At 38.0% G+C, this 14,893-nt stretch overlaps 1 protein-coding gene across 1 annotated transcript in view; it reads left to right on the top strand.

Annotated features, from left to right (window-relative positions):
• The window catches only part of LOC130917869 (ras-related protein Rab-34-like), a 22,108-nt gene continuing 7,215 nt past the window's right edge, over window positions 1-14,893 (top strand). Inside the window, exons 1-10 of the mRNA XM_057839605.1 lie at window positions 1-244; window positions 1,199-1,278; window positions 4,484-4,575; window positions 4,655-4,720; window positions 4,791-4,892; window positions 8,334-8,398; window positions 9,697-9,748; window positions 11,315-11,396; window positions 11,556-11,646; window positions 14,762-14,869. Of these exons, the coding sequence (XP_057695588.1) occupies window positions 1,204-1,278; window positions 4,484-4,575; window positions 4,655-4,720; window positions 4,791-4,892; window positions 8,334-8,398; window positions 9,697-9,748; window positions 11,315-11,396; window positions 11,556-11,646; window positions 14,762-14,869 (733 nt within the window). The 5' untranslated portion in view covers window positions 1-244; window positions 1,199-1,203. The remainder of the gene's footprint in view (window positions 245-1,198; window positions 1,279-4,483; window positions 4,576-4,654; window positions 4,721-4,790; window positions 4,893-8,333; window positions 8,399-9,696; window positions 9,749-11,314; window positions 11,397-11,555; window positions 11,647-14,761; window positions 14,870-14,893) is intronic.

Here is a 14,893-nt window from a genome sequence, read left to right as displayed (position 1 = left end):
CAGCAGGGGTCGCACTGTGCTGAAGAGAAATGTCTTGACTCTCTGGTGGCGGTTTGCTGCTTTTCTCTGTTGCTTCTGTTTTTTGTCCTCGGTTTACTTGGCTAACGTTCGGCAATAAGATCCATAATTCATCACTTCTGCTATGAGCGATACCGTGTTGGCCTTGCATTAAAGAGCATTAGGCTTTTCAAGTGAAGAAAAGGGTGGATAAAAGGGGAGACCACCCTCTCTCGTCTTGCTAAAGGTATCGTCTTTTTTTCCCTGACTCAGAGTTTTTACTCCTTTTTTCTCCCCAAAGTGCTTAAAAACGTAAATATACTAGTTTAAGCTCTTAAAACTGCGATTGTGATATGTGTTGTACGGCAACTGTTACGATGTTACCTTTAAAAGACATTAGTTGTAACCTAGTAATTTGCGTAAAAAAGAAGCCTTTATCACGTTTTCCGAACAATAGGATTAAAAGTAACTGATAAACCGGTTTAAGTCGTCTGCTCCTGCCGTGCTTTATGTGATTGTTTAAAAAAAAGGGTTTTTTTCCGTGCTTTTTGTGTATTTTCCACAACGTGGGTCATTTTTTCCCCACCCAGCATTCTTTTCCAAGAGCCCTCGAGGAAGACCACACACATTGTTTTTATAAAAATAAAGTCACTATCGAACAATTTGACACTATTCTGACCCAAGGATTGGAAAGTTGTGTATTATTTTGAGACTTGGGGTCTTTGGGTTGGCGAATGGGCAAAGTTTTAAACAAGGCGACCGGTTGCTGGTCTGTTAGCGTCACCATGGCAACAGGCACAGCTCCAGTCCATGTGTTTGATTTTTTGCCAAACTAAATATTTCAATTTAGGTTAATTTTCAGAGCGTTTTTAAAAGTCTTTTTGGGCCTAATTTAAGTTTATTTATTTATTTTTTATAATACCTAAATTAGCCACTTCACCTATAAAGGGTTAATGAGGATTGATTGTTGGTCATTATAGTGGTAGCATTTATTTTTAGATTTTAGTTTGAACTATTTTATACAGTAAGATAATTTGCAATGTTTCTTTTCATATATTTGTTTAGGTTTTTAAATTTGATGAGTCTGTGTCTTTATCATTTATTTTAATGAAACTAAAATACTATACTTTTGGGGGTTTTGATATTTTGTTCTTATAATGTACTTAACATCCCTCTGCAGTAAATCAATTTTCACCAACAGGCTTGATGTCGACACGAGGTTCAGCCATGAGTGTGTTCCCACCTGTTCGCAAGGACCGCGTCATCCCGCAGCTCCCTCACGTAAAACACTTCATCAACACCACTTTAACTCTGCAAAAATTAAATTAAAATGTAACTTTTAAATTATTTACCTTTTGTTATGTGTCAAAACGGGTCCAAATTAATACCATCACTAACAGGGGCAGATCTATAAAAGTATGGGGTGTCGAGAAGGGGGCAAGAACTTCTGGAGGTTGGTGGGATTCTTTGGACAATGATATGATATTCTGTGACAATTCAATTCAAAGGCCTTCAATCGATTTAATACAAAATGTTGAAGACATTTTATACACTCTGTTCCAATGTACCAAACCAATAAAAAATACAAATCAGTTTTGATGGGTATGACAATTTTGTTAATAAAACATTTTTTTTTCTCTACAAAACGGCATCCTGAAAATAAAATAATTTTGCATTTTCATAGAATTACGATATTACAATTAGAGATGTCGCCGATCGATCGGGTCAGATCACGTCATTTTCAAAGTATCGGAATCAGCAAAAAAATATCGGACATGCCTTTTTTTTAATATTTATATTTTTTAATTAAATAGTTTTCTAATTGTATTTAACGTTACAGACATAATATGTTACACTCATCCAGAGTCTTTAGGTATCCCGATAACGACGGTAATTAATTTAAAAAAAAATGTATCACGTTAAAATATTTAACGCAATTAATGCATGCGCTGCACGACCCATTCACGCATTGTCGCGCTCAATCTGTAATGGCGCCGTTTTAACTATATAGAGCGCTAAAAGGCAGCGTATAATGTGTAGAGTGAATTTTGGCAGCCTTTGGAGCCTTTTTTTAAATTGGTTAAGGCCTTACAATCCTTCTCCCTACGATTAGTAATATCGTGGGAAGCAATGTGGGGAAGCAAGGTAGTATTTGATCTTTTTCTTAACACCCTAGGTTATTTCCCAACGCAGAGTATATCAATTGGTAGCACTACGCACAGTCAATGTTGCACTTCCCATCATGCATTTGGGCATGGCTACAGTATCATTTACTGAAAGCTCAACAAATACGCTAGATGGCAATATTTAGTCACAATATACAAAGTCACATTTATCCTTTAAGAATTACAAGTCTTTCTATCTGTGGATCCCTCTCACAGACAGAATGTTAATAATATAAATGCCATCTTGGGGATTTATTGTCATAATAAACAAATACAGTACTTATGTACTGTATGTTGAATGTATATATTCGTCCGAGTTTTATTCATTTTTTTCTTAATGCATTGCCAAAATGTATATGATCGGGAAAAATTATCGGGAATGATTGGAATTGAATCAGGAGCAAAAAAAAAGCAATCGGATCGGGAAATGTCGGGATCGGCAGTCACTCAAACTAAAACGATCAAAGCAAAACAACATGATCGGAACAGCCCTAATTACAATACATTATTAGTTGTTACACCCCTTGTGTCAACATACGGCAGATTTGTATACAGTGGCATGAAAAAGTATCTGAACCTTTTGGAATTTCTCACATTTGTGCATAAAATCACCATCAAATGTGAGCTGATCTTTGTCAAAATCACACAGATGAAAAAACTGCCTGCTTTAACTAAAACCACCCCAACAGTTATAGGTTTTCATATTTTAATGAGGATAGTAGGCAACGACAGAAGGGGGAAAAATAAGTAAGTGAACCATCACATTTAATATTTTGTGCCACCCCCCTTTGGCAGCATTAACTTCAACCAGGCGCCTCCTGTAGCTGCAGATCAGTTAACAAAACAAAACAAAAAATAAATAAATAAATAATGAATTGTATGCGAAGTGTATTATTCAGCCTTTTTTTCGGCCAAGTGTTTCCAATATTTGGTTTTCGATTTCGGACAAGAATTTTGCTTTCGACACACCCCTATTATATATGGCGGAAAACACTCAGCTGACTTGAAGTTCCGCTGTGAGACCCCCAATTTGGCCAACTTTCAAAATTGTCCGATATGCATGTGTGATATATCATTGTAAAGCTTAAAATCTCAATTTTCCGGGGGATGAAAAATTTTGTTTGAACAGGAGGGCATTTCTAAAAAAAAATATATAAACAGCAAAACCCTATCTGGAGGTGAGAGCACGCGAGAGCAGAATCACAGACGCCATGACTTTATCGAGATATTATCACGTACTCACCTTGTTTTGATCCAAAAACTCCATGTAGCATGTATCACTGAGTGTCAAGACACAACTGTGAATGGCCACAGCTGGATTTATTCGGAATTTTATGGGTGAAACATGGTAATATAACAAGGGTCGCGATGCAGAAATCGCAGACATCAAGGCGTGGTCGAGATTTTCTTTTTCATATATTTACCTTTTTAAACGCTTTTTTCCTATTTTTCTTGGTTTGGACCGATTATTTATCATCTAACATAACGTAAAAATGTGACAGGAACAAAAAAATACAGTCAAGTGATAGTTATGAGGTAAATATCCGTGACTTTTTTTACAGACACCATTTGTTTTTTCATTGTCACGTAATTTGTTTAAAAATTTAAATTATGCGAGTGAATAATTTTTTAAAGTCGTTTTTTTTTTTTTTTAACGAAATATTAGCCATCAATTAATGATTCTAAGCTAAAAATGACAGACATTTTGAATAGTAAATTTAATTGATTACCTTCGTTTTATGGCTGAGTTGAAACAAAAGCGGTTGCACGACGTCTGTAAATGGGGGTTTTCAGGGTAAAACGGGCAAATTCAAAATATTCCGGGAGCTTAATGCACCATGAATCTGCTATGGCAGCATATAGACATATTGTTCTATCAAACACAACAGTTGTTTTAGCTTAAAATACAGCAGTTTCTTTTAAAGAGGAGTGCAACAGCAGAAACTGCTTTTTCAGTCTTGTGTTTTCCGCCATATACTATCTACACTTATACTATAATATGTACTCATACTATATACTGTATATTACAGTGGGGAAAACAAGTATTTGATACACTGCCAATGGGGAAACCCATTGGCAGTGTATCAAATACTTGTTCTCCCCACTGTATATATACTTTTTCTATTATTATTATCACAAGGATCTTCACTGACACCACTACTTAATCGATGGCGGTAAATGTCAAATTTAAGTTTTCATCGGTGCCGGTTGGGGTGGACAGCCTATCTTTTATGGTGGCAGCCACCCTCCATGCCACCCTGTTGGATCCGCCCCTGCCCACTACCCTAACTCTAACCCTTAACCCATATATTTTGCTGTAGTGCTTCCGCAAGGATGCCGCGCTCCATGTCGAAAGCGACTTCAACCCCAAAGTGAAAGCTGCATGCCAGGAGCAGCGCACTGGCACAGTCGGGTGTGTTCAACAAAAAAGTGTAACATGATGTGACTATGAGGCGTTCACTGCTTGATGTATCTTGTCTTGCTTTCCGCAGGTTTAAAATCTCCAAGGTTATCGTAGTTGGCGACTTAGCTGTGGGCAAAACCTGTCTAATTAACAGGTTAGATTTGATGGACACATGTTAAGATTGTTACTCGTTTCTATTTATTTGTTACTCATTTCTCGTTAAGGTTTTGCAAGGACATTTTTGACAAGAATTACAAGGCCACCATCGGCGTGGACTTCGAGATGGAGCGCTTCGAGGTGCTCGGCGTTCCTTTTAGCTTGCAGCTGTAAGTTTTTTTCTTGTGATATACCGTATTTTTCAGACTATAAGTCGCAGTTTTTTTCATTGTTTGGCTGGGGGTGCGACTTATACTCAGGAGCGACTTATGTGTGAAATTATCAACACATTATTATATCATTTCACGTGTTATTTTTGGTGTGGCACTGATGGTTTGGTAAACTTGTTATCATGTCCTTTATGCTATAGTTATCTGAATAACTCTCAATAGCTATGTTAAATTAACATACCGGCCACGTTTGCATTTGATTGTTCGTGCACCATGTAACATTATCATACTGTACACTTATTCAGCATGTTGTTCTCTATTGTATTTTTATTTTAAAATGCCTTTCAAGATGACATATCTGTTCTATGTGTTGGATTTTATCAAGTAAATTTCCCCACAGAAAAGCAACTTATACTCCGGTGTGACTTATATACAGTGGGCCAAATAAGTATTTAGTCAACCACCAATTGTGCAAGTTCTCCCAATTGAAAATATTACAGAGGCCTGTAATTGTCAACATGGGTAAACCTCAACCATGAGAGACAAAATGTGGAAAAAAAAACTCAGAAAATCACATTGTTTGATTTTTTTAAAGAATTTATTTGCAAATCAAGGTGGAAAATAAGTATTTGGTCAATACCAAAAGTTCATCTCAATACATTATGTACCCTTTGTTGGCAATAACGGAGGCCAAACGTTTTCTGTAACTCTTCACAAGCTTTTCACACACTGTTGCTGGTATTTTGGCCCATTCCTCCACGCAGAGCTCCTCTAGAGCATTGATGTTTTGGGGCTGTCGTTGGGCAACACGGACTTTCAAGTGGGCAACACAGACTTTCAACTCCCTCCACAGATTTTCTATGGGGTTGAGATCTGGAGACTGGCTAGGCCACTCCAGGACCTTGAAATGCTTCTTACGAAGCCACTCCTTTGTTGCCCTGGCTGTGTGTTTGGGATCATTGTCATGCTGAAAGACCCAGCCACGTCTCATCTCTAATGCCCTTGCTGATGGAAGGAGATTTTCACTCAAAATCTCTCTATACATGGCCCCATTCATTCTTTCCTTTACACAGATCAGTCGTCCTGGTCCCTTTGCAGAAAATCAGCCCCAAAGCATGATGTTTCCACCCCCATGCTTCACAGTGGGTATGGTGTTCTTCGGATTCAATTGAGTATTCTTTCTCCCCCAAACACGAGAACCTGTGTTTCTACCAAATAGTTCTGTTTTAGTTTCATCTGACCATAACACATTCTCCCAGTCTTCTTCTGGATCATCCAAATGCTCTCTAGCAAACCGCAGACGGACCTGGACGTGTACTGGCTTCAGCAGGGAACACATCTGGCAGTGCAGGATTTGAGTCCCTGGCGGCGCATTGTGTTACTGATTGTAGCCTTTGTTACTGTGGTCCCAGCTCTCTGTAGGTCATTCACTAGGTCCCCCCGTGTGGGATTTTTGCTCACCGTTCTTGTTATCATTTTGACGCCACGGGGTGAGATCTTGCATGGAGCCCCAGACCGAGAGAGATTATCAGTGGTCTTGTATGTCTTCCATTTTCTAATAATTGCTCCCACAGTTGATTTCTTTACACCAAGCGTTTTACCTATTGCAGATTCAGTCTTCCCAGTAGGGGTGGGCGATATGGCCTTAAATACGTATCACGATAAATGGAGCAGATTTACCTCGATAACGATAAATGACGATAAAGTCGCCCAAGCAGACTGTTGTATAATTTGAAAATCTGAATCAATGCATGAAATACAGATTAACAGTTTCTTGTTGATTTAGTTACCAGCATTCAATTTGATATATTTAACAATTGTACATGCAGTCTAGACATTAGGTTTATAAAAATGTATTGTAAACAATAAGAATTCAAGTATGAGCATTTATAACAGCGTGTATGGCTTGAACAATCTACATTGTCAAAATCCATATGCCTGTGCAAACATGTCATTGTAACACAAATGACTTGCAGCTTGAACAGTACACTTCAAAAAGACAATTTATTGTTAATGGCTGCTGTGACATAATTATTCAATACAAGTGTTTACTTTATGGTTTCAGCCCCCCCCTTAGTGCATTTTTTAATAAATGCAGGGATACATGAACCCCCAAACAGACAGACAGACACACATTAAAGCTATATTGATCTTCTGCAAATGAAACACTTAAGATTTTATGATAGCAATAATGACACAGAATTAAGCACATACAGAAAAATAGCTGGGGCCATTTCTCGGTCATATTACAAGTTTCACCGTTGGATTGTGCTTAATGCTGAATGCTTTACCATCACAAAAGCTATCAGAGAAATCACACACAGTCAGATACAAAATAACGCGACATAGTAATTGCTAGATGCAGTCCGTGCACAATCCACTGATTAAGTTCAGCCGTTTTGACAAGGTTAGAGCCGCTATCCGACTCCATCACGTTCATTTGTAGCGTTAGCCGCTAGCGGCCACTAGCGTTAGGCGCTAGCGTTAGCCTGTGGCCTGGCTACCAGTAGAAAGCAATGAAAGCACCATCTCTGGAAATCGTGAGAACAAGGGAGTACAGCGGGTGAAAGCCCGTCTGGATGCCACCAAGAGTCTATTAAATGTCGGGTGAAAGTTTGGCGAACCTCCCTTAAGCCACACTCCATCACGTTTTGCTTGTAGCATTAGCTGCTAGCGTTAGCTTGCCGGGCTTCTGTTTGATTGGCTTCCTGATGATCACGTGACTCCCTACGTGAGTACATTCACTGCTTTCTTAAAGGGGAATGAACATAGGCGAACAACACAGAGTCAAAGCGGGATGAAAAGACTATTTTCTTGTTTTATTAATTTACCGAATTTACCGACATGGTCAAAATTACGTCGGTCATCGTGAAGAATTTCGGTGACGGTAAATTTTCGGTTTACCGCCCAGCTCTACTTCCCAGCCTGGTGCAGGTCTACAATTTTGTCTCTGGTGTCCTTTGACAGCTCTTTGGTCTTGGCCATAGTGGATTTTGGAGTGTGACTGACTGAAGTTGTGGACAGGTGTCTTTTATACCGAGTGGAGCCTCGTTAGAAGAAGTTAGACCTCTTTGACAGCCAGAAATCTTGCTTGTTTGTAGGTGACCAAATACTTATTTTCCACTCTAATTTGGAAATAAATTCTTTAAAAATCAAACAATGGGATTTTCTGTTTTTTTCCACATTCTGTCTCTCATGGTTGAGGTTTACCCATGTTGACAATTACAGGCCTCGCTAATCTTTTCAAGTAGGAGAACTTGGTGGTTGACCAAATACTTATTTGCCCCACTGTATGTTTTTTCCCCCGTCGTTGGGCCTTTTATGGCTGGTGCGACTTATACTCAAGTGCGACTTGTATTCCGAAAAATACGGTACATAACAGAACATGTGTGAATCCACTGTGAGTTTGCGTTTTTTTTTTTTTTTGACTGGATATTTCAGGTGGGATACGGCAGGTCAGGAGAGATTCAAGTGTATCGCTTCAACGTATTACAGAGGAGCGCAAGGTGAGTGAAGGGTGGGGTTATCTATACAGCTTGTAGGCATGTGCAGGTATGAGATTCTGATGGTATGTTAACCTTAAGCAAAAATATCATGGTTTTATGGTATCACGGTATTGCAATTACAGCTCTAAAATGTGTTGCTTTGCGATATCTAGGTTTTAAAAAAAACAACTTTTTTCCATTGAACAGGATTTTTATTTTTCAAAATATATTAGCATTAGAATTGGGACATAAGTATAATCTAACGTTAAGTTAAAATAAATTTAAAAACAAAACAAAGTATTCTAAATAAAATGAAAATAAATGCAGTCCACCACAGCCCCAGCTCAACATTATTACTATCGGAACAAAAATAATTTTCCATAAAGAGAACGTATGTATGACTCGTATCATGTTTACACTATACACACACTGTCTTTCTCAACACAGACAGTTGCCAAAGAGAAAAAAAAACACATGTTTTACCACTGCTGGACACATTAAACATGCTAGTGTTAACTCTCGTAGCTGGTGGGAAACATTCATGACAGTGTTTACTAACCTTTATTTTGTAAAAGTACGAAATCGTATTAGAGGTATTGCCTCTTCGGCAGCCATTCTCCGCAAACATGTTGTACATGTCGGTTGGCCCTCCTCCTGTAACCCGCGGCCATCTGTAACTTTTCTATAGCCGAAGTTTTCCCATACTAGCGATTTCGTTTTCTTTGATGGGGTAAAAAGTTCAGGAGTTTCACCTCCTCCCGCCATACTGTAGCACAGCTGAATCACTGACACTGAGTAACAACCGGTTGTTGAGTGTTGAGCCTTGCAGCTGCAAGCGAGAAATTTCTCTCTGCAATTTTGGGACATAAAAAATAGCTAATACCTTAGAGACGGTTTGATGGAAAATATTTGTGGTCTTGAAACCGTTAAGTTTTCATACCACGGTATACCTTGAAAACCGGCACATGTCTGCTTGTCACTCCAAAATTGGCAGCGCTAGACGTTCAATCCATTTTGAAAGGAAGAAGCTGGCAGTTCTAGTTTAAATGAATTAGACGTCTATCGTTCTCAATGGTTGTAGTTAAATACTATACAAAATTTCAGTTGACTGGAGTTAAGAACCTCAAAATAATACTTTGCCCCCATTCTAAATAATTTTATTGATTCATTTATGGTAATTATACTTTTTGGGATTTATCTGATAGTGCAACCTCAGGAACAAGTTTTTGTCATTCCAGTTCAACTCCGTATTTTCTGGCACCAATTGTTGGTACGCGTTTGCAAAACTGCAATGGATGTCACTCTGCTTTTTCTTCCAGTTGTGATCATCGTGTTTGATGTTACTGATGTGGCGTCTTTGGAGCACACCAGGTAACATGTTTAATTTATACTCCAAGTTAGTTTGGTTGGTTCAGAATAGTGACAATGGACCCAGTGCTTAATTTGTAAATCACAAGGTCCCGGAACACAAAGTACATATGACAGCGCAGAGATGACGAGACGGACACAGGTCCGGGAATATAAGCCGAAATGGTGCTGTAACAACATGCAAATGCCCACTTGCCACTTGCTGTGGGACTTATAAGCCTCAATTTCAGAGATGGAATCATAGTACCAGCAAAACAATCATAAAAAAATTAAAAGCATTAATCCATGGTATCAATGTTATGACAACAATTTAGACTTATTTAGGCTATACTCTGCACAGCACGGGCAATTGTCAACATAACCACAGGTGGGACTTACAGTCAGCAATTAGTTTCTCAACAGGTCTAACTTGTAAAACATAAAAAAAGATTGGCACGGCCGCCTATTTAGCTTACCATATTTAGTTGTCCAAAACATTCCTTGTTGTCATTGTTGCTTTTCTGACTCATTTGTCTGTCTTTTAGGCATATTGAAATACCGTTTGATCCTAAAGTTTTTTCTAATTTATGTCAGGGGCTGATTTGTTGGTGCAGCTTTTGAGTGTATCAACAAATCTCTGACTCTTTCAAATGACGTAGCATTTTTATAAACAACATTGGTACCAGCATCTCCAAGGGGCCTGGACGTGTACTTTCTTCAGCGTCTGGCAGTGCAGGATTTGAGTCCCTGGCGGCGCATTGTGTTACTGATAGTAGCCTTTGTTACTATGGTCCCAGCTCTCTGCAGGTCATTCACTAGGTCCCCCCGTGTGGTTCTGGGATTTTTGCTCACCATTCTTGTAATCATTTTGACGCCACAAGGTGAGATCTTGCATGGAGCCCCAGATCAAGGGAGATTATCAGAGGTCTTGTATGTCTTCCATTTTTTAATAATTGCTCCCACAGTTGATTTCTTTACACCAAGCGTTTACCTATTGCAGATTCAGTCTTCCCAGCCTGGTGCAGGTCTACAATTTTGTCTCTGGTGTCCTTCGACAGCTCTTTGGTCTTGGCCATAGTGGAGTTTGGAGTGTGACTGACTGAGGTTGTGGATGGGTGTCTTTTATACCGATAATGAGTTAAAACAGTTGCCATTAATACAGGTAACGAATGGAACCTCATTAGACCTCGGTAGAAGAAGTTAGACCTCTTTGACAGCCAGAAATCCTGCTTGTTTTTAGGTGACCAAATACTTATTTTCCACTCTAATTTGGAAATAAATTCTTTAAAAATCAAACAATGGGATGGTCTTTTTTTTTCTCCACATTCTGTCTGTCATGGTTGAGGTTTACCCATGTTAACAATTACAGGCCTCTCTTATCTTTTCAAGTAGGAGAACGTGCACAATTGGTTGACTAAATACTTAATTGCCCCACTGTACCCTATGTTCTGTAACTCTACGTCTAGGTAATGGACTTTTGCAATTTGGGAGCGTGGTTTTGCGCTAGGTCCATTTGTTAGGTTCATCACTAGTTAGAATGTATGTAGTACGTACAGTATTAGTAAGTTGTTGTGTTGTTTTTTTCTTCAGGCAATGGCTTGAAGATGCCCTGAGAGAGAACGACCCCACAGCAGTTCAGCTGTTTCTTGTTGGCACCAAGAAAGATAAGAGTGTACGTCTGCTACTCTTTTAGCAAGCCTTGCAACTCTTTTTATTTTACTTTGACTTTATGAGCTCTGTTTGGCAGCATTATTTATGCTTCCCCAAAAAAAATCGAATTAGTAGATGCTAGTTTGAACAGAATTATGATCATTTTACTGTTTTTGTGCAGTCACCTGCTCAGTACTTGAAGATTGAACAGGACGCCCTTCAGGTGGCGCAGGAGATGCGAGCAGAGTACTGGGCGCTCTCATCTCTGACAGGTAACCAAGCGTGAAAATATTCAAAAACGCTTATATTAGCGTTGTCTCGACTAGTCGACGTAGTCGATGACGTAATTGCGTCGACGAGCACAACATCCCGTTGACGGTTAATGAAGAGTTGAAAAATCTAAATGGCGGAAAACACAGACAAGACTGAAAAAGCAGTTTCTGCTCTTGCACTCCTCTTTAAAAGAAACTGCTGTATTTTAAGCTAAAACAACTGTTGTGTTTGATAGAACAATATGTCTATATACTGCCATAGCAGATTCATGGCGCATTAAGCCCCCGAACTATTTTTAATTTGTCCGTTTTACCCTAAAAAGCCCCGTTTACAGACGTCGCGCAACTGCTTTTGTTTCAACCCGGCCATAAAACGAAGGTAATTAATTTATTATTCAAAATGTCTGTCGTTTTTAGCTTAGAATTATTAATTGATTGATGTCTCCTATTTTGTTTAAAAAAAAAAAAAAAAAAACGACAAAAAAAATTATTCACTCGCATAACTTAAACTTTTAAACAAATAATGTCACAGTGAAAAAATGGCGTCTGTAAAAAAGTCACGGATATCTACCTCATAACTATCGCTTAATTGTTTTTTTTTTTTTTTTGTTACTGTCGCATTTTCTCCGATATGTTAGATGATAAATAATCGATCCAAACTAAAAAATTGGGGGGGGGGGGGGGGGGGGACGTTTAAAAGGGTAAATATATGAAAAAGAAAATCTCGACCACTCCTTGATGTCTGCGATTTCTGCATTGCGACCCTTGTTATATTACCATGTTTTACCCGTAAAATCCCCCCAAAATCCAAATGTGGCCATTCACAGCTGTGTCTTGACACTCAGTGATACATGCTACATGGAGTTTTTGGATCAAAACAAGGTAAGTACGTAATAATATCTCGTTAAAGTCATGGCTTCTGTAATTCTGTTCTCGCGTGATCTCACCTCCAGATAGGGTTTTGCTGTTTAAAAAACTTTTTTTTTTTTTTTTTTAAATTCCCCCCTGTTCAAAATGTTTTTTCCCCAAGAAAATACATATTTTAAGCTTTCCAATGAATGTATCACACATGCATATCGGACAATTTTGAAAGTTGGCTAAATTGGGGGTTTCAGAGCGGAACTTCAAGTCAGCTGAGTGTTTTCCGCCATATGCATGGAAAGTTGAGTTGACGCTCGGTATGCAAGCAGCTAAAGCGGCACAAACCCAAAAAAGCGCACCAGAGTGGCCAAAACATTCGTAACGTCGTAAGTTCATCTAACTAACTAACGACATGTTTTATTGAAGTTGCTAAGCCTGTCGCGATATCCAATGAGTCCATTTATCGCACGGTAAATGAAAATGTTGGCTGTGATTTTCACGGCTGTGTTTATCGCCGCTTGTGTGCGTGCATACGTTAGGGCGTGCATGTTGATGGCATATCAGACTCCAGTTCCTTTCACAGATGTTTATTGTTAATCGACACGCCGTAGAATTAAAGTTCAGACATACAAAATAAGGAAACAAATCTACTGGACTGTCTCAGGAAATTAGAATACACAATATTCTAATTTTTTGAGACAGTCCTGTGTATATATACAGGACTGTCTCAGGAAATTAGAATATTGTGTATTCTGACTGTCTCAGGAAATTAGAATATTGTGTATTCTGACTGTCTCAGGAAATTAGAATATTGTGTATTCTAATTTCCTGAGACAGTCCTGTATATATACACAGGACTGTCTCAAAAAATTAGAATATTGTGTATTCTGACTGTCTCAGGAAATTAGAATATTGTGTATTCTGACTGTCTCAGGAAATTAGAATATTGTGTATTCTAATTTCCTGAGACAGTCCTGTATATATACACAGGACTGTCTCAAAAAATTAGAATATTGTGTATTCTAATTTCCTGAGACAGTCCAGTATATTAACATTGTAAACATTAGCATTGCTACATTTTAGGATAATGAGAAAAAAAGGCAACCTACTTTAGCCTACTATAAAATATTGGCAGTCTTCTCCAAAACGCAAACTTGCGGTTAAAAGGTGCTTTTTTTTTGCAGAGCTTATGGTTAGCGGCTTAGCGAACGTACTTCCAGTGAACATTTCATAAATAAAAGCACGCCGTTTTCGTCATATAAATAACAATTTCTGGAGTTAATCCCATCCACATAATTCGAATTCTACACTAAGAATAGCTTTAAAATGGCACCCTTTATGAAAATTCTTATTGGCAATAAGTAATTATTATAATACTATTTTATATAGTAGTATACTATAATATTAATGCTAGATTAGATTTTATTTTTTTATTAAGAATTGTTTTGAATTATGCTGGAAAGGCGAAGTCAGTGTTCTGAATCTGTTTACTTTCCATTCTTTTGCACTAGTGCCATCAGCATTTGACCTCATTATGTATTTGTGATTTATTATTGTTATTTATGTGTTTATTTGTACTTTAATAAAAAATTTAAAAGTTCCAAAATGTTTTTGTGAATTAATAAGCGTCAACAAAAATGTCATTGCTAAATTAGTGAAAAAAAAAAAAAAGATTAGATTAGATTAGATTAGATAGATGAGATTATTTTTACAATTAGTCGACTAGTCAGCTGACTAATCGGGAGAACATTAGTCGTTTGGGACAGCCCTAGTTTGTATGATAATTAGATAAAAATGAGGAGATATTTAAAAAAAAAGAAATAATCTGTGATGCATTGACTTCTCTATTTTCAATGAAGTTTTTCCGATTAAAAAAAAAGTCTAGAAAGCTTTTTTCTCCCTAAAAGTTCAGGTAATTCAATACTATTGTTTTAAAAAAAATTCTAAGAAAAAAACATTTTTTGAATAGCCATGTGTTTTTAAGAAGAGTTCTTCAAATTTTAGGAGAGACCGCTTTTAAAAAAGGTATATTCAGTGTATGGTGAGTTACATTTTCGCTGCACTTAATGTTCGTTTATAGCCCCACCGTGTTATTTTACATTTACTGTAATTTTCTGCCACACATTGCCGGTCCGTGAAAAAAAGGCCCATGTCACACCAGTCCGTAGTGCAAAAAAAGGTTGGGGACCACTGCTTTAAACTACTATATTTTCGGAAAAACCTATTTTACAAAGTTTTTTCCTTTGCACTTCAGGGGAGAACGTGAAAGAGTTCTTTTTCCGGGTGGCATCGCTGGCGTTCGAAACAAATGTCCTTGCTGAGCTGGAGAAGAGCGAAACGAGGCAAATAGGCAACATCATCAGTAAGTATTTAAAAAAAAAAAAAA

This window comes from Corythoichthys intestinalis, chromosome 6 (genome assembly GCF_030265065.1).
Source record: "Corythoichthys intestinalis isolate RoL2023-P3 chromosome 6, ASM3026506v1, whole genome shotgun sequence".
Classification (NCBI taxonomy): domain Eukaryota; kingdom Metazoa; phylum Chordata; class Actinopteri; order Syngnathiformes; family Syngnathidae; genus Corythoichthys; species Corythoichthys intestinalis.
The sequence above is the reverse complement of the archived record's forward strand: the minus strand, read 5'-3'. Positions and strand labels throughout refer to the sequence as shown.